The 24,602-nt window shown below is 33.7% G+C and overlaps 1 protein-coding gene across 4 annotated transcripts; it reads left to right on the plus strand.

The window, feature by feature from the left end:
* Window positions 1–1,288: 1,288 nt before the first annotated feature.
* On the plus strand, window positions 1,289–21,275 carry LOC106772101 (tRNA wybutosine-synthesizing protein 4). Of its 4 annotated transcripts, XR_002669385.1 has the most exons (14): window positions 1,289–1,447; window positions 3,127–3,215; window positions 3,310–3,452; window positions 4,677–4,724; window positions 5,053–5,134; window positions 6,271–6,373; window positions 11,093–11,213; window positions 11,301–11,348; window positions 13,258–13,341; window positions 14,293–14,357; window positions 17,401–17,951; window positions 19,713–19,764; window positions 20,573–20,611; window positions 20,996–21,038. XR_002669385.1 is itself a non-coding variant. In XM_014658273.2 (13 exons), the coding sequence occupies exons 1-13, from the start codon at window positions 1,371–1,373 to the stop codon at window positions 21,047–21,049; spliced, it is 1,005 nt and encodes a 334-aa protein (XP_014513759.1). In that variant the 5' UTR covers window positions 1,292–1,370; the 3' UTR covers window positions 21,050–21,275. The 4 variants fall into 4 exon arrangements, 3 of the variants coding, with proteins under 3 accessions (XP_022641231.1, XP_022641232.1, XP_014513759.1); XM_014658273.2 differs by lacking the exon at window positions 17,401–17,951 and having other exon boundaries at window positions 1,292–1,447; window positions 20,996–21,275; XM_022785510.1 differs by lacking the exons at window positions 6,271–6,373; window positions 17,401–17,951 and having other exon boundaries at window positions 1,290–1,447; window positions 11,116–11,213; window positions 20,996–21,095.
* Window positions 21,276–24,602: the final 3,327 nt, after the last annotated feature.

Consider the following 24,602-nt stretch of genomic DNA (forward strand, 5'->3'; position numbering starts at 1 on the left):
TGATAATACAACATTTAAACATTTAAAGACTAACTTAAACTAGTAAAACATATCATATGTTTTTTTATAGACATGCATTGCTCAATGAACTTTTGCTTGAACAAACGTGTACTTAATAAATAAGTTACTGATTGAATAAATGACCGAGAGATGCAAGCTTGAAACACTTCATAACATCAAAATGTTTGTTTTATGCTTGTATGAAATATATTCTACTTCATTCTCACAAGAAAATCTCACAACACCTTGTTAACATAAAAAATTTCTTGAAGAACATGTTAAAAGTTGCTTCTTGTAAACAACTTCTCTGAAAAAAGGTAAGATGTTAGCACCACATAGTTAACCAATTGTGTTAGGACTCGCCCTTTGTTACAAAAAGAAGAGAAAACTCACCTACCTTGGTTTGTGATGCTTTGTCACTCCAAAAGTGTTGTCAAAGGAGCGACACTGATTCGGTGTTAAGTGAATAAGCCTTAAAGCATATGAAATAAGAAGCAATAACAGATGATGACCCTCGCGATGACTCTTCCCTTCTTAAGCTATATATAAAAGATCTTTAGAAAAAAAAAAAAAAGGGATGAGTGATGACAATGCAAGTCTTACTAAAAAAACGCGTATAAAATCTTAAATTTTCAAGCCTTTGTGAGAAGGAATAATGTTCATGTTCATAAGTGACCTAAAAGAATGATAACTTTTGTATACACTATAAGATGCCATCCCTCTTTTTAGCAAGTGAATATGTTATCTTTTGTTTCACATTTATTATAAACCTTTGGATTATTTGTTAAAAGTGACTGTCGCCCAGATAATATTTAATCTTTTGTGAAGAGTGGTTGCACTCCAAATATTACTATTTTTTTTGATAACTTTTATTTAATAGTTATTAAAATATACTTTTTTGTTTAATATAAAAAACATAAATAGGTTGAATGAAAATAAATTATACATTAAAGATATTTGATGGGACATATTAAAATAAAGAGAAAAAAAATTGTAGAAAGGAATAAAGTAGATAAAAATATAAAATGTATTTCGTAGTTTCTGAACACGGATTATGCTATATATTTTTACATATATTTTTGTTCCGAATAAATTTCAGTATATTTTATTAGTATTTTTTCAATAATACTTTTGCTTTGTCTTTATCTCGAAAATATTATATAATCCACATTGTATAAATCACTTAAAAAACTTCTTAGAAAGGAAAATGTCATGTTTTTAATTAGGGATAAACAATAGTAAAAAAATTCAAAGAAAAAAAAATCATTAAGCCATATTAATATTTGTTTATTTTTCTATCCAGATACCACTTTTTGTTTGCTCATTTTCAGGCACAACCTAAACAGAGATTGGACCTCTGTCAAAGAACTATGACAGACACGGTGGTCGATTCACGCAACAACGCGGCGGTGCAAGCCACCAACGACGACGCATCCGCCAGTAAATTGTAAGGGCACCTCGTCAATTAATGATTTGGAATTGGACTTTTTTTCTGGCATTGCATTTCGGGTCAAGTAATTGTTGTTGTTTCCAAATCAACTATAATGTTCTTTTTAGCCTCTTTAGTCCATTGATTTACTAGTTGGGAGTTTCATTCTGCACCATATTATGGATTAGGGAATAACATTCTTCAGTTGTTTGCTTTTTATTACAATAGCTTTTTTTTTTATTATTATTTCCCCATTTTAGTAAATTTGGAATAGGGTCGTATTTGGATAGAATTTCCGTAAACACTACTCATAGGAGAAGAAAGTAAGAAAAAAAAAATGTATCGAGCTTCCTTTACAAGCTAAATAAACTTCTTCACCTCAATTTTTTTGGAGAAGTTGGCGAGAGAACTTCAACAGAAGTTATGTACTGGTTGGTATAGCTAATGGGGGTAGCTCATTTCATTCTGCTGTCTTATTTTCTTTTCCTACATGTGCTTATGTAAAATTTATCCAAACAGAGTCTATATCTAGAAGCTGCAGCGTCTGATGCGCTCAGGGTGAATTTATCCAAACAGCGCCTAGGTCTATCCAGAAACTGCAATGTTTGTTTACATGCAACATAGGGAATAGTTAGATTGTTGTTAGAAGTTATACCCCTTTCTTTAAGACCTGTCCTAAGTATGAAGCCATCTTAATTGGCTTGCTAAAGAAAATGAGATATTTCATTTTTTTTTTGTTTTGTGTATGGGAATTGCTTCATTCTTGTAATTGATGAGTTTGTCTTTTTAGGTCGTTTACTCTTTCTAAAATTTTAATGTATACTGATCTACCTTAGTTTTACCTTCTTTGGAGCTTTCTCTCAAAGATGGCTTGTCAAAGGGTGATGCAATAGAAAAATTGCATTTGCACCTGTGAAAAATGAATATTGCAGGGGGTTAAGTTACATGGTCCCTATGGCATAAGCATTAATGGAGACAAATCTTTGTCTCAGTATTGGAATTCTCTATGTTCATGGGAACTGCTTAGGGTATTTGATGAAATATAACAATGTATGGCATGTAACAATGTTATATATTCATGACATGGTTTTGATGAAACACTGGATGGATAAATTAAATTTATTGGAGTGAGTCTGAAGTCTTATATTATGAAACAAACACAATGAAGCACATATTTTCTCTGTTTATTTTACTTTCAAATGCTATCATGCCAGACCATTTGAATTCTTATTGGTAACAGCTTGGTTTAATTTTAAATAATATAATACTATGGTTTCCTACAGTATCATTTATTTATTGTTTTATAAATATTGTAGATTTGAGAGTTTAACATTTAGATTTTCTGGCCTGTTCAGACCGGGGAAGAAACTGTAGAGTTTGAAACTATGTATGTAAGAAGTCAGTAATCTAGTTTTAAAATTGTGTTATAGAAAAACAATTGAAAATTGAATACTGGGGCTAAATTTAATGGACCTTGATCCATAATAGCAATATGGTTAGATCTATCCATCCTATCCCTGTACTGTAAAAAGTCTGGTCCCACATCGCAAAACATTATAACAATGGTTCTAATAATGTTGGTATTATTCTCACTCAGTTTTAGTCATAAATTTCATCTTGTATTCAGTTGTCTTCTGAGTTCAGATGATTTATAATTATTATGTAGTGAATGTTTGCTCACTACAAACTGGCTGTAGGTCATGTGTAAAAAAGGGCTACATGAAAGATGATTATGTTCATTTATTTGTGAGAAGACCCGTGAGGAGATCTCCAATTATTAATCGTGGTAGGATTTAGCTTCTTTAAGTGATTTACTTGTGTAAGTACCTGTCGTTCTAATTATTAGTTTATTAATTCATTTGAATTGTTTGACTATGAAGGTTACTTTGCCCGTTGGGCTGCTATTAGGAAACTGCTCTATCAGTTTCTTGACATTGAGAAGAAGGCAGATGGAGATGCCCCAATAAAGAAGCAGATATTATCACTTGGAGCAGGCTTTGATACAACATATTTTCAGTTGCAGGTAGGCTTTCCTTGTGATTTGTACTGCCATGCTGTACTTAAAAATTAATCTGGTTCTGACTTTTAAACTATAGGTTACCTATCCTTTTGGTGCCTTGGTTAAATTATGGTTTGGATTTAACTACTATTGATTGAATTTTTTTGCATTTAAATATTGGCGAATTTTGTTTATTTTGTGTTTTAAAGGACGTGAAAAACTTTAGATTTATATTCTTGTTGGTGCTCTGGCACTAACTTGCTAGCTTTTAAGGGTGGCTTCCCAAGTGCTTATAATAGCTACCTTCTGCTTTTGCAATCTCAATGTATAAGACTGGGTGTTGCACTCTACTTACACAAGACATAATTGTTATTTTTAACCTTAAGTCTCATGCACATATTTGTTTTGGCTGAATATATTTTTTCTGTTGTTTTTCATGTGGAATGTATTTTCCTTTCAGTAGGTTAGTTATACCAGTGTATTTAGAGAAAAAAATAAATAGACGATGAATGATGAAAAGTACGTGAATGGATGAATAAGTAGTTAAGTCACTAATTACCTGTCAACAAGTTTTGAAGGCCTTTGGACTTATCTTTTCCATATAATTTTAATATGAATTACTGAGTGATAGAATATTCTAATACAAGAATATCTGTGCAATATTCTATAGTATATCCAGGCCTTGTGAATTCTCCATGTCCATCTCTTATTCTTTTACTTCTGTTTCTTTATGCTCTCTGTTTTTTCTAGTTTTGTTCAGATGGCTGCAAAAATGTTTTGGTCAGGGTTGCTGAAGTGCGGCACATATCGTAGAATGATGCCATGCTTCACCTAGATTTAGTGTATGCTTATTTCAATTATGGTATAGTAATATGTGTGAAAAAAAATACTTTATTTGTTCTTTGTATAAGTATCTTAAAGCTTCTGTCTTTCCTATTATTTTAATAACATTGTTGTTTAGATTATAGAGTTATTGTTGTGCGGTAGTGAAGAATAATGTTTTCTTCTTTCACCCATGCACATCCAGGACACAAAGTTAGTTGTATGCAACTTCATTGGATGCTTAAGCTGTTTTACTGTGGCCTCCACGTGTCTCCAGTTGTGGATGGAAATTGTGAAACGTTGTAGTTTGTTTACTCATTATCATTAATTCCATTTTTTTTCCTAGCAACTGTTTGCTTAGCTTCTCTAAACTAGTGTTATGCTAATGTACAGTCATGTCATATATTAAAAATTGTTTCATGACAGGACGAGGGGAAAGCACCAGATTTGTATGTTGAAGTGGATTTTAAGGAGGTAGAAACTTGAATACCTTTCAAATTTTTAGTTTCAATGCAACGCATATTTCTACTTAATTTTGGGTTTTGAGTGGGATTGTTCGCATGTATTTTGTCTAGAAACTCGATAACTATACTGTCTGTTTTGACTAAATTTATATCTAACTGTAAAATGAAGAGAGAGTGATTTATATATTTTTTGAATTGTAAGTTTTTAACTGTCACTTTTATATTTTGTAATCAAGGTAACTAGTAATATGCCAGCTGTTTGTAAATTGAAGAGACAGTGATTTATATCTTTTTTAAATTGTAAGTTTTTAACTGTCACTATTGTATTTGTAATCAAGGTAACTAGTAAAAAGGCAGCTCTTATCGAGACTAACAGTCAATTGAGGAATAAACTTGGTGAAACAGCAACCATATCAAGAGGTAAGCTATGCTAAATATGATAATTTATATGGAAGGAACATCTTTGATAACTTTTATTCTCTTATTGTGGTTATGTCCTCTTCTTTTGTGGTAGCACCTGGTGCTGAAGTGACAATATAAATTAAGAGGTATAAAATTCACACCCTTTAAAGTCTTCAAACCCTAGACATTTAATCTCTCTATTCTTGTATGTAATGTAACCATTTGCACTCACCAGTTCTTTAAACAAACAAAGGAAAGGATTGTTAGAAATGAACTTTAATCCTAACTCAACCCCACAAAACCGGCTTGTAAGGTGAGGTTTGCGCCTATTTATATACTATAAATTGACCTTATCTTTAGTCGACGTGGGACTTTCAACACATCTCCCTCATGCCAAGGTATATACATCTCGAGCATGGGACTAGACATTAATGGGTGGTCCGATAGCGGCCTAATAGCGGGTGGAACAATATGTCCAACAAACGACAAATATCGCTAGGATAGACTTTAACAATGACTCTGATACCATGTTAGAAGTGGACTTTAAGCCTAACTCAATTCCACAAAACCGGCTTGTAAGGTGAGGTTTGCACCCATTTATATATTATGAATTGACTTTATCTCTAGTTGATTTGGGATTTCCAACAAGGATAATGCATCATATGACACTAAGAGTGTTGGTGATAGGGATAATTTAGTTTCTTAAAGAGGGAATGGGACATTTTAAATTCTAAAAGCTTTTTATTTAATGCTTGTTCATTATAATTGAAAATGCCTAAATGAATTATTTGCAAGGAGAGATGGAGTTGGGATCTAGAGACTAGACCCATAAAGTAATTTGTCAGATTAAATAATATAAAGATTGAGAAAATAATAAAGTCTGTGGCCCTTTAAGTCTCTGTTAAAATTGCAATAAAAAAGTATTCATGTGTGAACCAAGAGTTCCAATTCAGAAGGTCGAGGAACTTTGATTCGGCCATCAAGCTTAATCTTAGAACTACAACGTAGAAACATCTAAGAACTGCCTCATCATATTTGAGGATATAATCAACATAGTTTTTTCATTTTGATTTTTGGTAACATCAATAGTGAAAGTTAAAATTCATGATTACTTCTAACTGGATCTGATGCATGCATGTCTCATTCCCTGCTAGAGAAAGGAGAAGTGGTCAGTGCTCAATATAAACTAGTCCCTGCAGATTTGCGTGATGTAAAACAATTAAATGATATTATATCTGTTGCTGCTATGGATCCAAGGTATGTATTGGGATTCAGCTCCGTCTCTGCCTCTCCATCTGTACAGTTGTGAGATTCTGCTAGTATTTCAATATAATTTATAATTTGTTTGAAGGCATCAGCCCCTTCTTTGAAAATAAGAAAAGGTCCTTAGAATCTGAAAAGTTTAAATAAAAAGGGTTATGAAGAGTGTGTATTGCTGATAAAATGTCCAGTTGCTTTCTTTTTCTTCTCTAATGAATGTCTGTTATTTTTATAAAAGGCAATGCATCTGAATTTAATAATTGGAGAGGAATATGTAGCTTATCATACAACTTTGTGACATTTCTAAATGCCCTTGTCATTGATATCAACAAAAATTTGTTAGTGGTGGCCAGCATCTATGGGGAATTGATAAATATAAATACAAAGAGCATATGTGATCTAAAATTTTAAAATTGAAAATGACTCTGAAGATTATTGTTAGAATAATTACATCTATGTATCATCTTTAAGCCTATGTAGGATGTAGTGTGTTAAACAATTTATTAGTTGTACCTATAGTCATACCTAGTTCTACACCTACATGCCTTCTTCGAGTCCCAACACCTAAACTAAGGAAGGTCATGAACTAGTAAAACCAGTTGTCATGGTTGTGACATGGGGAAGAGGATGATGTGGCATGAGAGGAGGAGGACATGGAGGTTGAGGGCGTCCTCATTGCACATATTGGAAGAGGATGGGTAACATCCAAGAAAATTGTTGCTCCCTACATGGTTTCCCTACCAAGACAACTATTGTCTCTTAGGATGAAACAAATGACTCCAAATTAACTAAAGGTGAATATGAAGAGTATCTAAGGTTAAAGTCTAACAACTTAACATAAACATTTGGAACTCCAAATACATCAACAACTTGCATTTCTCAATCATGGAAGCTTAAAACTCGTGGGTAATTGACTCATACTTTTGATCACATCTCTGGTAATGCTTCCTTCTTCTCATCCCTTTCCTTTCAAAGAAACCATCATGTCATAACCTTGGAAAATGGTTCTAAAACTTCATCAAAGTGAGTTGGTCAAGTGTCACTTTCCCCTTTCCAAAATCTCAAATATGTTCTTTTTGTTTCTAATTGTCCTTTCAATTTGATTTCATTAAGCCAATTTACCGAAATATTAAATTTTCTCAATAATCGTGGATAACAAATCTTGTTATATTGGAGTGTTTTTCAGGAAAACAAATTAGAGAAGGATATGAAGCTGGAGGTTTATATCATTTTGGATGTAGTTCCCATGTGTCGTGTATTGCATCTCCAACTCCTAAATTGTTACATGATTGGTTAGGTCATCCGCATTTTTCAAAACTATAGAAAATGGTCCATGAGCTTAGTTGTCTTCAGACCTTAAAATGTGAGTCTTGTCAACTAGGAGAACATGTTAAATCTACCTTTCCTAAATGGTTTGAATCAAGGTATCATTCTAGTTTTTCTATTATCCATTATGGTATTTGGGGACCTAGTCATGCCTCTTCTTTTGGTTCATTGATCAATGAATATTCAAGATGTACTTGGGTTTATTTTATGAAAGACCATTCTGAATTATTGTCTATCTTTACATCTTTTTTGAATGAGATCAAGAAGCAATTCGGTTAAGTAATCAAAATTTTTAGAAGTGATAATGCCATCTGATTTCTCTGTTGTCTTAAGTTCACATGATATATTACACCAATCTACTATTCCTCACACACCACAACAAAATGGTATAGCAGAAAGGAAAAGTAGACTCTTGGTTGAGATTGCTCGCATCCTATTGTTTGGTGCAAATATTCCTGTCCATCATTGGGAGATCCCATCCTTACCTCATGTTTTCTTATAATAGGATGTCATCCTCCTCCCTCAATAATAAGGTTCCTTTTTCGATTCTTTTTCCAAATGATACTTCTTTCACATTTCTTCTCATGTGTTTGGTTGTGTTTGTTTTATTCATGACACGTCTCATGCAATCAAATGTGTCTTCTTGGGCTATTTTTGGCTTCAAGAAGGGTATCGATGTTACTCTCCTTGAACCAAAAAGTACTACTGCTAATGTTACATTCTCTCCATCTGTTCAAAATATCCATGTCATACATGTCCTCCCTGTACTAGTGGCTGAGTCTAGTATTCTTAGTGTTTCTGCCAATCCCAGTCTTAATTAGAGACTTTCTGAACCATCATCTCCACCTATTGATAACCTCAAACACAGGACCCTAGGGAATAGTCTAGTTATTCAAGAACACGGTGAATCTTCTACTTCAAATTCTTCTTCCTTGTCCCTTTATTCCTGGTGAAGATGATTTAGTTCTGGCCCATAGCTCTTTGAAAAGGTACCCATTCCACTCGAAACCCACATCCTCCTAATTATAATTTTCTAAGTTATCACCGATTGTTGCCTTCATACTATTATGTTATATCTTTAGTGTCTTCTATTACCATTCCCAAAAATGTGAAGGAAGCACTTGATCATCTTGGGTGGTGACAAGCTATGATTGCAAAAATCCAGGCTCTTGACCAGAGTAATAATTGGGAATTAGTTTCCCTTCCACATGGGAAATAGGCTATTGGATATCGGTGGGTTTATACCATTAAAGTTGGCCTTAATGGTGAAATCGATTGTCTCAAGGCATGATTAGTTGCAAAAGGGTGCACTCAAGTTTATGACCTTGATTCTAGTGATACCTTCTCTCTGGAGGCAAAGATGATTACTATCAGTCTCTTTGCCATGACAACAACTCGTCATTGGCCACTACATCAACTCGATATCAAAAATGCTTTTCTACATGGTGATCTTGTAGAAGATGTACACATGGAGCTCTTGGCTTTATTGAGCATGGGAAGTCTAGTAAGGTTCGTACTTAGTGTTGTTTTGGTAAATTTAGCTCAATTGTCTAAACTTTTGGGCTAAATCATAGTGAAGCAGATCATTCAATTTTTTATTGCAATCCCCCTCTTAGGAAATGTATTTTCCTTATGGTCTATGTTAATGATATAGTAAATGATGATGTTGGAATTACTCAATTGAAGGAGTACTTGTTTAAACATTTTCAAATCAAGGATCTTGGAAGTCTTAAATATGTCTTGGGCATTAAGGTAGCTCAATCGAAAGATATGTTAATATCTCAAAGAAAGTATGCTCTTGACATTCTACAAGAGACAAACATGCTCGACTGTAAGCCAGTAGATAGTCTTATGGACCAAAATCAAAAGCTAATAATGGAAAAATGTGAATCATTTACCTGATCTAGAATGATATACGTGGCTTGTCGGAAATCCAATTTATCTTACTATTATGGGGCGTGATCTATCTTTTACGGTTTAAGTGATTAGTCAATTTATGCAGGCTCCATGTAGTGGCCATTGGAATGCCATCATCTGCATTCTAAGGTATATCAAAAAGACTCCAAGACAAGGTTTGTTATAAGAAGATAAAGGAAATGTCCAAGTTTTTGAATATTGTGATGCTGATTGGGCAGGCTCACCCACTGACAAAAGCTCTATTACAAGATAGTGTTTTTCTTGGAGGAAATGTTTTCTCATGGAAAAGTAAGAAAAATGTATTGGCCCAATCAACTACTGAAACTGAATATATGGCAATGGTGTCTCTCACTTGCGAACTTATATGGGTAAAACAATTTCAAGAGATTAATTTCTATGAAGTTCAAACCATGAAGATGTATTGTGATAATCAAGCTGCTCTCCACATTGCATCAAACCTAGTGTTTCATAAGAGGACTAAACATATAGAAATTGATTGTCACTTTTTGTTTGGGAAAAATTGTTGTCCGAAGAAATTTGTATTGAGTTTGTTGGATCAAATGATCAACTTCTCACTTGTAACCTATATGGGTAAAACAATTTCTTTGAGAGCTTAATTTCTATGAAGTTCAAACCATGAAGATGTCCTGTGATAATCAAGGTACTCTGTACATTGCATCAAATCTAGTGTTTCATAAGAGGACTAAACACAAAAATTGATTGTCACTTTTGTTTGGGAAAAATTGTTGTTCAAAGAAATTTGTACTGAGTTTGTTGGATCAAATGACCAACTTGCAGATATGTTGATGAAGTCCTTAAGGGGACTTCAGATTGAGTTTATTTGTTCCAAGCTTGGAACATACAATTTGTATGCTCTAGCTTGAGGGGAGTGTTAGAATCACTACATCTATGTGTTATCATTAAGCCTAAGTAGGGTGTAGTGTGTTAAACAATTTATTAGTTGTACCTATAGTCATACCTAGTTCTACACCTAGGTGTCTAGTAAACTAGGTGTCTAGTGTAGTCCCTTACCATATGCTCTTGAATCAATTTTTCATTATAAATAAAAGATTATGGGAGGGGTCTCTTAAGCCCTTCAAAATATATGGCTCTGTTTTTAATCTTAAGTATAATGCTTCTGAGTTTTAAATTCGAAAACGATGCTGTGTCCCTTAACACATTTTACAATTATCTATTTAAGAAAATGGGAAAAGACCAGAATGAACCAAGTTCAGCCGTAGAAATTCTTAATTTCCCATTTCTTTCTGTAGTTTTATGCTTTTAACTTGTAATATAAATGTAGGTGCCCTTTTTTATTTCTGGGATTTGATACTAATTTAGTATTGTTGGCTTTTTTAACCTAATTTGCATAGCTGTGTATATGTGTCTATTTTAGTTTAGTTGTAATTTTGTTAATGCTCATTTTTCATGACCGAGGAGTGATAAATTGATTCATTCTGTTATTGTTATCAGTCTGCCAACTTTTATAATTTCAGAATGTGTTCTGATCTACTTGGATCCAGATTCTAGTCGTAGAATTGTTGGTTGGGCTTCTCAAATGTTTTCTACAGCAATATTTTTTCTTTATGAGCAGGTAACAACCTTCATAGCTTCATATTCTATTATGACTACTACTTTCATGGGAATGAAGTAGGATCTTTTTTGCACACATTCTTAACAGATCCTCCCTGATGATGCTTTTGGGCAGCAGATGATGAGAAATTTGGAGGTATGGATTTGAAAGTTTTTTTCTATACCATGTTTTTCAGGTTAATTCTATCATCCTACTAATCTATTAATTAATTATTATATATTTATTTATCAAACACAAATATAATAATTAATTAATAAAAATAGTAGGATGTTACATTAACATCGATTAATTTTAGTCTACCTGGATATGTCTCATCCCAAAAGTGGAATTCTTTTCTCTATCTAACGGTACACATGTACTTTTCAACTTTCCCCCCTCTAATTGCTATTGTGCTGCGTTTGTATTTATAAGGGTGCAGTTAATGGTAGCAAGCTGGAGTGTCGTTTTTACAATTTTGGTGCTGTTTTTTTTTTTTGTCTGACAATATTACTGAAATGGATAGATTTGCATTAAATTGCAGAGTATGTTAAATAAACTTAAATTAAAAAAAAAGATTTATTTATTTATTTAGGTTTGGTTTAGCTGGTTCCTCCCCGGCGTTCGCGCACCTCGACTCGCCTTGCAAACCTGACGAATCTGACTTTTGACTTCCCCTTGCAAACCTGCAAAAAAATATCCCAGGAGCTGATCCTCCGACACGTCCTTTGTCTGCCACTAACATTTCAAAGTCCTGTATATACTCGTCGACGGTGCTGTTCTGTTTGACCGCCGCTAGCCTCTCATACATTGTTCCTCTGTCGCGGCCTCCAAACCTCCTTATTAGAGCTTCCCGCAACCCGTCCCATGTTGGTGCCTGCGTATTTTCTTTCCAGAAGTGGTACCAGTAACTTATGCTCCCTTCGATGCAGACGTAAGCCAGTCGGAGCTTTTCCCTCTCCGTCACCTTCTAGATTTCGAAGAATTTTTCTGCGCGAGAAATCCACCCTAGCGGATCGATTCCTTCAAAGGTTGGTAACTCGACCCGCTTCACCCAGTTTGGTTGCGCGCCACTCGTATCTTCTTCGTCATCTCCTCGTTCTCCTCGGATTCCATTCACTGAATCTTGACTTCCCTCCTGATGGCTCTCAACATTTCATCCTCGTTCTCTAAACATTCGCATGAACTCTCTAAGTTCTTGCCATAAATCCGTCATCTCCGCTTTCAACCCATCCACCGTCGTCTCTAAGGTTTCCATTCGTCCCTGGATCACGTTCATCCTCCCCTCCATTCTTCCTTCCAATGCATTTAATTTTCCCTCTATCTCTCTCCGATCTCTTGCTGATTCGGCAGGTCGGACCAAATTGATAGGTTTCTGGATTGGAAACCTATCTACAATGCACTCACTCAAACGTAAACACCAGAAAAAAGAGTATAAACTGTATATTCTCTATTCAGTATCGCCACTGCACAACTGTAACAACCTCCAAGAGAGTCAAATTCTCTCCACAGGATAAACGTGATCCTATCTACACAATATATCAATTCAAAAGCGTAAAATATTCCTCACCCCCCTAAGCTCTTATATAGGAGCTTTATTTCCCACCCAAACTAATAATACTAACAATACAATTATAACTGTCTACCACCTCTTCCCCTCTTTTTTCCCTATCATTTTCTCTATATTTTCCTATGGACCACGACTGGTCTTCGTTTATGGACATCATTTTTTATTTATAAGTAAAAACTTCTATTAGATTTGATAGCTTGCTAAGTTTAAATACTTTTAAAATTTGATGCCGCATTTTCTCCCTCATTTAGGATTTTTTGTTATTGGCTCATTTAAGATTTTTTTGTGATCTTAGGTTGAGATTTATGACTTTTGATTATTAATTAAAAATACCTTTGATGTGTATTAAACTAAAACTATTAATTAAAAATATCTTTGATGTGTATGAAACTGTAGTTATATATATATATATATATATATATATATATATATATATATATATATATATATGATGTGCATAAAATTATAATATAATTTGTCTTTCCTGTTTTGCATCAGTCTCGAGGTTGTGCTCTGTTGGGTATTTATGATACACCAACTTTACATGCGAAGGAAAAATTATTTCTGGACCAAGGATGGCAGGTATATTTGTAACTTTTGTTAGAAAATATTATTTGGTGTTTCTTTCTTGTACATTTTAAGGGAGTTATTTAGGCATGAATATTCTGAGAACACAGTAGACAAAACTAGAAGCAGTTATTAATTTGAATCTCTTCAAAATAGGATGGAAAATTCTCATTTAGAGATCCTTTGTTATTGATATTAAATTGTCATTGTAGCTATTAGTTATCTTAAATTAATTATCATTTTTATCATAGTTGAGGGCTGTTCAGGCTTGTAATTCTCAATTCAGCGACAATCTATGCACTAGGAGGACCTCTACCTGTGCTAAGAAAATTCTAGTGAATAAACAAAGTAGAAGATTATAGAATTTGGAAAGAGAATAATGTCAATGATTTCATTGCCGTTGATTTGGGTTTACAGAAAGGTACATGGGTAGAGCTCTGGTCTAACAGACTGACTGCTGTTGCAAGTAACTCAACAGCTGTTATAACTAACAAAAGAGTAGCTCTAAACTAATTGCTTGTCCATACTACTCACAGTAGGACCTATACATGATATACACTATCAGAGAAGTATAGACATATTACTTGCACTTCTATTATGTTCTCCGAATTCAATTTTTTTACTTGCAAGGGTTGTGATTTGATTGGGAGAGGGATTGTAGGCTGAAGTGCAGAAAATGGGCATAGCAGATATTTGATCCTGGGATCAAGTGGCTCCCAGGGGACTTGATGCCACTTTGCTACAATTTTTATTCTCTTGGTGTGATGGATTGCATAAACGGTCATATTAGAAGCACATTTTCAGAATTCTTACTGTTCATATATTTCACTCTTTTTTTCCATTTCAAGTCATAATATTGATGCTGTTTTCAATTTTATAAAACATGATGTGGTCTTCATTTGTATTTATAGTATATATCATTAACATAATATCATACTTTCTGTTTGTTTTATGTGTGGGCGTCAGAAATCTGTTGCGTGGGACATGCTGAGAGTTTACAATGATTTTATTGATGCTCAAGAGAGACGCAGGTACTATGATAGAACCTGGGAGCCTGTGTATTAGATTTACGAAAGCTGTGTTTGCTGGTGTTTTGTTCCAAGAGGCAACTAGCTAATAGTTGGTACTTGATACATGTTCCTTTAGTGATATGGACTTTTCACTTGTGTGCTTATACGTATTTATCTATCTTATACAGTGAGTATTAAAATATAAAGTAATGCTATGAATACATTCTCTAACACATCCTTTTGAACCCTCTCAATGGTTGAAATTTGTTGGAAATTACAAAATTTGGTGGATCCCACAACTCATTGAGTAACCCTCCTGATTTTATAATTTCCAAATTTCCAATAAATTTTAGCCTATAAGAGTGTTTCAAACACTCCTCTTGAATATAGGGTGCGATTGAGTATGGGATTCTACTGTGTACGTGGTGTGGTTCCTATCAACTTGGAATTTCCAACTACAACAACTAGCTTTTGTTGTGTTGTGGCTCTCTCTAGGTTCATATAATTTTGTATCCGACCCTTCTATGCTGCCTCTTAGCTTCAAATAAGTAGTGCCAGCGGTAATGTCAGCATTGCAGTGTTTGCCAGCAATCCCACAATGGAAGTATATTCTAGTGTCTGGATTATAAGGATTTGGACTCTCCCACAATGACAACTACCTAGCTTTTGTGGTGTGTTTTTCCCAAGGCTCTTTTACAAATGATTCCAATGGGTGTGCCTGGAGGCACCAAAGAAAAAAGTAACATTAGGATTTTACTGCCATTAATATGTTTTCTGATGAAATTATGGCCACTTAGGTAGAAACAGGAGGTATAAAAGATCGAAGAGACCACCAATAAATAAAATTTCTTATTTATATTGGTGGGATACATTGTGGTACAGATTTAACCTTTATTTCATGTTTGCAAATCATTATATCAATCAAATAACGATACAATTAAGGAAATATAATGATATATGAAAACCATTCATAATAATCATCAAAGATACTCTAAACGTTATAAGGTACAAAAAAATAAAAAATAAAAAAATCATGATTTATTTTCTAGATATTGTGACACTTCTCTTCAAATTAAAGCACACTAAAATAAAATAATAATGTAACATGGTGACAGGTGGTAGCATGTTGGACTAAAGTTGTGGCTGGACTGTATCTGAGACTAGGAAAGGGGGCAGACGGTCTAGGATAGAAAGCTGGGTGTGGAACAAGCATAAGGGCAAGACTACATCTCTTGGACAAAGATACGGCTGGTGTGAGTGCCCACATAAGTTACTACTAGTACGATTCATGTGGGCAAACGATCACAATTGGAGTGATCATTGGTTGGAGAAGTCTCCAGTCCACTGGTATGACTCCTTATTGCTCAACAAACATTCAAAATTTCTCCCTCAGTTAAAACATTGAAAAACTAGAGACAAAGTAAGAAGTGGTAAGAAACTTCCATAATACATCAATAGATAAACAGAGAAAAATTTGATCACTAAACAAAACAACACACCAGTGGAGCCAACCATGTACAAGTGGTGAATAGAGGAGATAGGGGCTGGGCCTGACCAAACTGGTACTGTAAGGCAAAAGTCAATCAGATGATGTGCATAACCAGCACACGCATCTCCAAAAAAATCTCCTACAAACTGAAAAAAAAAGGCATACAATTCAAACCTGAAAACTGCTTGCCACTATCACAAGCTATCTGGTCACTGCAGCCCATGGTGGCCACTGATCATTGCTGTCTATTCAGGAAAAAATAACACATATCCGGCAAGTTTGCATAGCTCCAAGATGGATGAGAGTGGAGCTTGTAGTGTTGATAATGAGGTCAAATGCTCATACTACCAATTCAAGGCCAAGCTGACTACTAAGACTAATGTTCTAACAGGAAGAACTAATGATGGAAACGGGGAGGAGCTCCTGATATTTGGGAACTTAGTGGTAGAATAGTGATGAAACAAATCTTAGTAAAGGTATTGCATATCTAGTTGAAATTATGTGGATTTAGAGTGAGAAAGTAAAGAGAGAATAGAGACAGCAAACAACAACAAATACCCTGACCACTTGTAAGTCAGTTACATGCAATGCATGATACTCTTGGTCTCTGTTATCGTTTATAATGTTGATGCAAAATACAATACATTCACACTTATTCTAATTATAGAATTCCAATCATAATAAATCAAATCAGGAAATAAATCTGGAAATATAGTGGAATACGGAAATGACTACCAATCCTAATAAAATCAAATAAGGAAATAAATCTGGAAATATAATGAAATATGGAAATGACTTCTAAAAGGTAATCTAAGATACTTAAATATTCTAATAAAGTACTACTGATGTCGTGAGATGCTTCCTTTATATTCTAAATTTACTTTGCATTACACTGTTATTTGGCTTTTGTTTTGCTACTTTACATCCATGTGTAATATATTTATTTTCCATCACTGCTTTGAATGAGAGTCAAACCAATCAGTCCATGAATTGGGGGCTTGACCAATTTAAGGTCCAATCCAGTTTCTAAAACATTGTGTAAACTCTTGAGTATATGGTTGGTGGGAATACAAATGGGAACAATAAAGTGGGAGAAGTCAAGATCTTCAGTGGATTCAAACAAATATCTTTTCTTTGACAAATCTCACACTGAGTTAGTAATGATCTATATTAAACACTTAAAATTTGTAAATCGATACAAATAAAAACGATAAAAGTTATATATTTGAATAAGATTTTCTTTACATACATGAACAAATAGAGTATTTCATCTTGGTTATATTTGAGTGTCATTTGAGTGACATTTTCAAATTGTAACTCTTTAAGAAATTGTTTAAACTAAACAAGTTCACAAGTGGCTGAGACCATGACTCTATATTATGCTTCTGTACTAGACTTTGTTACAATACTTTGTTTCTTGTTGGTTAAAACCACTTTGGTGTCCCTGTTTTCGTTATGTTTTCCCAATTGGGTCCCCGTCTTTTAAAAATTCCCAATTAAGTCCCTTTAAGTGTTAATTTGAAACAAATCAAACCTTCCCGTTAAAAATCGTTAACGGTGTTAATTTTTTTACAGATGGAAGGGTGATGTGTCGATTTTTGANCACGTGGCNGTCTGATTTCTCTGCCTCCTNTCCCACTCCAACTCCTCCATGGCCATTTCCAAACCCTAGCCGCCGCACCAAACCCTTCCCATCAAACCCTAGCCGCCGCACCAGATCCGTCGTCGGCAGTCGTACCCCAACAGATCAACACGCATTCAACCATCAACGACGACCACCACTCTCTCAATCTCCACCGCAGAAGCCACCGGTAGCCCCCATCAAAGCACCGCTGCATTCATCTTTTCCTCCATCACCGACCTCCAAAGCTTTGCCGAACTCCTCTGTTAGCCGTCGCAGGTCACGAGGCCTCCTTCTCCTTCATCTTCATCAACCTAAAAATCCCAAACAACAGAGTTCTCTACCAAATCGCACCATGGCCGCCGCGCTTTCTATCATCTGCGAGCACCTCCTCCACTCCCAAACTCCATGGAAACCGTGAAGCATCTTCACGAGTCTGCGCCACCACCTGCATCAAAACCAGACCTGCAACAAACAAACCCAGAAGCAGAAAATCCAATTCCAGGTTCGCGCATTCCTTTTTCGCATTCAGAAGTTTTTCTTCGAGCTCCATGGAAGCACCATTCAAACCATCAATCCTCTTCGAAAGAAATATCCGCTGTGCATCCCAAATGGGTTTTCTGATTTTATTAGATCTGATTATTTTTTACAGTGGAAGGGTTCTTGAATCCCTTTTTTGGTGCTCTGCCCTCTGATTCTAAGAAATGTAATGGAGTGAAAAATGATGATGATAGTTCGTCTGTTCCAGGAGCAATTAAAGAGAACGACAGCATTACCAATTTCGAAAGGAACTGGAAATCTGGGTCTGCTCACGGCGGCGGCGATTAGGGTTTCATTAGAAATTAGGTTTGTGTGGTTGGAAAAGATAACTCAGTCGTAGGAGAAGTGATGTGGCAAAAATCGACACATCACCCTTCCATCTGTACAAAAAATTAACACCGTTAACGATTTTTAACGGGAAGGTTTGATTTGTTTCAAATTAACACTTAAAGGGACTTAATTGAGAGTTTTTAAAAGACAGGGATCCAATTGGGAAAACATAACAAAAACAGGGACGCCAAAGTGGTTTTAACCTTTCTTGTTCTTTCAAGAGATCAAGTTATCACTAATGGAGACAATACCTGAAAGTAGATCTTCTATCATAAGAAGATCCTACCCAATTAGCATCTGAGTAGCAACTGACGATAGACTAGGCACAGTTAGAGGATCACAGACAAGAGGAATGCTAATTGTAGTAGGCGGAGACACATTAGAAGAAGAACAAGAAGAAGGGTCCTTAAACATTGAAGGTGACATATGTCGAAATAAAATAGCGATTAAGAGAAGGAGAGAAACACTTACATCCTTTTTGTGATCGAGTAAATCCTAAAAAAACATATTTGTGTGATCTAAGAGATAACTTAACAAGATTAGAACTAAAATGGTGATAAAACATGTAGGCCCGAAAACTTTAATAGGTAAGGGATGTAGAGGTGCATGAGGAAATAAAATAGAATAAGGAATTTTGTTATTTAAAACTGAAGATGGCATGCGGTTAATAAGATAACATGCAGTAAGAATAACATCACTCCAAAAATGTTGAGAAACCTCACCATGAATTAAAAGTGTGCAAGTTGTTTCGACACGATGTCTATTCTTGGGCTCAACCACTCCATTTTGTTGAAATGTATAAGCACGTGAAGTTTGATGAAGAATGCCATGAAAGCCATAAAATGTTTAAAAGAATGGGAAAGGTATGCATGGCAATTATCACTTCGTAAAGTTAGGATAGAAATTCCAAACTGAGTTTTAATTTCATTATAAAAGGATTGAAATATAAAAAATAATTCAACGATTTTTCATTAAAAACAGCCCAGAGCATTTGGAATAATTATCAATAAAAGTAACAAAATACTGAAAACTTAAATTAGACTTAACACGACTAGCTTTCCAAATGTCAGGGTGAATAATGCAGAAGGTGGCGAGACACTATGAAGAAAGGAATTATGACTTTAAGTGGTTTCCATTTCTTGGCTTCTTTCTTATTGGGGCCTTTTGTCTGGCCTTTTATTCCCATTAAGATTTTAACTCTATAATGTTCCACCAGTATCTTATGATGGGACTATTTGATTTCTATCACGTATTAAAGTATATCTTTGTACAGAAGGCAGTTTTTCCCTGATTCCCCATCCCTCTTATGTTTTTTTTTTTTTTCTACTCTGATTGCTAACCTGTTGTTTTTGTAAGTTATGTCAAAATAAACTAATTTTTCATACTTTACTGTTAGGATCGAACGGCTGGAGTTGTTTGATGAATTCGAAGAGTGGTACATGATGCAGGTGACTCCTTTTCTTATTCCTGCTGTTAGGTGCTATAAAAACTGTCTTATAAATTTTGCTGGGGCTCTGAAGGACGGGACTAGATCAGAGTTGATTTGCTCTCTCTTTTGAATTGGGGGTGAGCTGCGGGTGTCCTCGTGTTTATCTAGGAATCAATTGAATCAGTGGTCATAGTAGAAAAACCTTGTCCATAGTTTCTTCCTCCACCCCTAAAGTTTCTTCTGGCAACCCATAGCTGAAGTGCATATAATAAAATACCCTTATCCATTACCTAAATAGAAAACCTCATTCCTTTTGGAACATGTCAAAGACCTTCCAGATTACATGTTCCGGAACAATCCATCCAAGAAGACATTCTGTTGTTTATGAAAGCTTGTATTATTATCTTAGTGGTTACGGATCTAGAAATCTGGAATTTCTTTTTTTCAAAACTGTATTCTGGATTAGGCCATCCAGAACATTTCCAGATTATGTGATGTGGAACTATGTTTTGGATTGAGTAATCTTAAATATAGCACAGATTAAGTAAATTCGGAATTACCCAATTTTGAAATATCTTTGAATTACACAATTTGAAATATTTCTGAATTGCTTGATTTGGAATATAGTTTTGAATTCACTATGGGGTGCGGTGTTATAATATGCACACTTTGATCATTTTCTATATTATGGCACTGGTAGAAGTTTAATGCAAGCAATTGGTGACATGACCCATAACCAACACATGCTTTGTTATCAAAAGTGAAGAGTTCCTCGTTTATTTCTTCCACTACTATCTAAATTTTCTTTCTGTACTATTGATTTTCAGGAGCACTACTGTGTGGCATATGCAATCAATGATGGCATGGTATGATCTTTGATCGTTTTTGTTCGGCTATATGTAAGAAATTGGTAGAGGTTTCTTAATTTACTGTATGAGAAAATAAATCGATTAAATCTTAAACTACAAGTGGCTATTTTTTGTAACATTTTTTTTTCGAATGGAATTTAGAGACCTGATTATTTGTGGGGTAGCATCTTCTGGGCTATCTTAGAATATGATGATGAAATGATGTGGAAAAAGTTTATTTTTTCTTTGGGGCCTAATATGAATATATAATATGGATTTCCAGATTATGTGATGAGTAAGAGTAAATTTATTTCATATCTTCTATTTCTGGATTTATTACGGATGTTTTTGAGGGACCATAGTGGATAAGAATTTATTGTCTGATTTTCTTCCATGTTGCAGGGTCTTTTTGGGGATTTTGGTTTCGTTAATGACAGCAGTGAGCTTCCTTCATGATGAGGCACGAGGACACTCTTCATGGCATGTATTTATATTATATTTGTCTTTCCTATTGCCATGTGGTTGGAAGTTTTGTAACTGTTAATACATGAAGCATGTGCCAGCTCATTCAATTCGGGATGTCTGGTGAAAAAGGTCCTCAACAACTTGTTTTGTATCAGAAAATAGCCCAATGATAATACATATTATCCAAGAGATTATTTTATTAATTGAATATTGATTACTTTTTAAAGCTTATAATAATAATGAGTATATATATATATATATATATATATATATATATATATATATATATATATATATATATATATATATATATATATATATATATATATAATCAGTTACTGTTATATAATGTTTATATCAAGGTTATCAAACTCGCGGATTTACATAAATTCGTGAGAGTCTCGTAAACTCGACTCGTAAACTCAACTCATAAACTCGAGTTTACTTGAGATAAAAAATACTATATAAATAATATCTTAATTCAAATAAGTCTATAAAATTATATAACTTTAAATAAATAAAATTTATAAATATATAGTTCATAAAAATAAATATTGTAAAACATAAATACTTGGATCATTGTCATTAATTTTGATGTATTTCATTAAATATATAATAAAAAAAATCAAATCATTTTGTTTTTTTTAATTTTTCTCTCTTTCAAGCTTGTAGAATCGTTCCAAATTCGAGATTCTACACGATCCTATCGATTTCACAATTAATTCTATCGAGTTTATGTAGAAAGGAGTTTACTTTCGAGTTAACCCGGAAGCCATGTTTGGGAATGTAAACTTGTAAGAGTTTAAGAGTTAACTCGAGAGTTTGATAACTATAGTTTGTATATGTCATGTGAAAAGTTGTTTTAAAGACAAACTATTGTGTTTAGATTGATTAAAATAATCAATACTTTTATAGTACAATTATAAAGGGAGGAAATTGACTTTTGCATTTAAATTAACTGTGGAATAAAAATAGATTAGCAAAGGTTAATTACATCTATTCTATTAACTTTTAATCATAATTTGTTTTTAATCTTCAAAAGCATTTTTCATTATTAAGATGCATTAAATTACTAAATATGATTGGCTACTAAAGATTATGAGACTTCCATAATTGAGTATGCTCTAATTAGAAAAAGATTATAATATTATAAACAAGGCTTCGTAAAAAGAATGATAAGAATCGTTTAAATTGTGAGAAAATGAGCTCATGTAAACTCGATTTTACACATTTAGATTTATGCTGCGTTCCTTTGGGGTAAGACTATGTAATTAAGGATAAGGAAGAAATGATTTACGCATATTTGAGAGTTAGATGAGAAGAGGATTAATGGGATGTAAGGATTTTTGGATCTTTCTTTAACTGAGTGGATTAGAGGGTAACAAAGATAAAAATATAATATAATTATATCCTTATTACGTGCTTCATGATTAGCAACTTTTAATGAAATATATTGTGTGGTTACATTTTTAGAAAACCATGATTTTTAATTCTGATTGGAGATAAAGAAAAAAAAAAAGAGTATTCTATCGAAGTGAATCAATTCTCATGCAATCTAGAACTAATTTCGTGGTCATGGAATCAATTCGTTACTAATTAATTCCCTGATATGAAAAAAAAAAGTTGGAATCAATTTTAACGTGCTTTAATGCAAATAATTTTTATTATAATATTATCAAATAATACATCGACATTTTAATATTTATAATCATTAATAATAATAAATAAATAATAATTTATTAATTTTTTTAATTGATCACATTAGTCAAATCAATTATAAATATTCACAAATTTTATTATCAAATCCAATATTTTTACTTCAAATCATAAAAAAAAACAATACAAATTTTATCCTCAAATCTATCTAAATCTATCGAAATCTATTGACAGAGTCTCTCAAATCCATCTTAAAAAATAACACAAATCCTATTGCTTCTCTTACAATCACTAATTACTAATTGTAACTTACAATAAGAGAAAAAGACCAAAATATTCTTTATTGTTGCATCACACCACTACTGCTACAACTGTGGCTGTTACTGTTGCCATCACAGCTGCTGAAAAAGAGTGGGAGAACATTACACGAAAGAGAATGAGAAAAAATGTGAAAAAAAAAAAAAACTCATTGCGGATATATTTTATGGGTTCTGATAATTCTGTTCTAAGAAATCATATTTCAGAAATCTTATTCCGAAAGTTTTGAAAAACTTTTCTTTTCCCTGGAATATGTAATTTGAAAGTGACATTTTCAAAAGATAAATAGTCATTTTGAAGATTTGAGGGGTTCCCGAAGAAATTGGGAGTACATAAAGTAAATCTCTCGGGTCCTCATTTGTTGGATTCGGTATCATGACTTAGTTTTCTTAGAATAACTTGTTTGAATTCCTCAATCATATGATTTGTATTTAATTATAAAGTAATATGATAATTGGTGAAAAGGGAGTTTATGAAATAATCCTAATTTTGTTATACTTGTTAGGAAATTATGCACAATTCCTCTTAATCAGATTTGTGAGAAAAATATAAATGCGAAATAATGACACTCAAAATAAAATTCTTTAGATTTCACTGCAAATGTATTAATGATAAAAAATAAAATTATAATATCACTTTTTCTCTCTTTCTTTATTTTTACTCTGCGTTTCTCTTTTTCTTCTCTAAATCTTTTATTATCTATTCTTATATATATTAATTTATTTTCTATTTAATTTGTTGATTTCCTTAATCTTCTCCCCTTCATAGATTTTCATTGGATAAAATCTCTTTTGACCAATTCTAACAATCTCCCACTTGAAGACTGATTTTAATTTGTCTTCACACCTTAGTCATTACACCACCAATCTTCTGTAGTCTATTATTGTAGCAAGCCAACTGAAGTTGAACACAATTTCAGTTTGTCAATGGTTACCACTTTTGTTAACATGTCTGCTGGATTTTTACTTTCGAGAATCTTTCTCAATGTTAGCACCCCATCTTCAAGCAAAGATCTAATGAAGTGATAACGAACATCAATATGTTTTGTCCTAGAGTGAAATGCTGAATTCTGTGCCAGATGTATTGCACTCTGACTATCAGTGTGCAAAACATTAATCTCTTGGATGAATCCCAACTTTGTTAACAATCCCTGAAGCCATATTAATTCTTTATTAGCTTCTGTTACTGCTACATACTCAGCTTCTGTAGTGGATAAAGCAACAATCTTTTGCACCTGTGACATCCAACTAACAGTTGTAGTACCAACAGTGAAAATGTAACCAGTAGTACTTCTTCGGTGATCTACTTCACCTCCAAAGTCTGCATCTACGTAATCTTGTACTTTCAACTCTCCTTTGCTAAAGTTCAAACACTTCTCTATAGTGCCTCGTAGATATCTCAAAATCCATTTAACAGCTTCCCAATGAGCTTTACCTGGATTTGACATAAACCTGCTAACAACTCCTACTGCATGACCAATGTCTGGCCTTGTACAGACCATCGCATACATTAAACTTCCAATAGCTAAAGCATATGGAATTTCAGCCATGGACTCCTTTTCCTTCTCTGT

This window comes from Vigna radiata, chromosome 8, assembly GCF_000741045.1.
Source record: "Vigna radiata var. radiata cultivar VC1973A chromosome 8, Vradiata_ver6, whole genome shotgun sequence".
In the NCBI taxonomy this organism is placed as follows: domain Eukaryota; kingdom Viridiplantae; phylum Streptophyta; class Magnoliopsida; order Fabales; family Fabaceae; genus Vigna; species Vigna radiata.

What these genes read in the sequence shown, in the direction of transcription:
- LOC106772101 (XM_014658273.2), top strand. Translation starts at nt 1,371, where the DNA reads ATGACAGACACGGTGGTCGATTCACGCAACAACGCGGCGGTGCAAGCC. An exon ending in ATCTCCAATTATTAATCGTG is followed by an intron (nt 3,216 to 3,309) that starts GTAGGATTTAGC and finishes TTGACTATGAAG; the next exon opens with GTTACTTTGCCCGTTGGGCT. An exon ending in TTCTGGACCAAGGATGGCAG is followed by an intron (nt 13,342 to 14,292) that starts GTATATTTGTAA and finishes TGTGGGCGTCAG; the next exon opens with AAATCTGTTGCGTGGGACAT.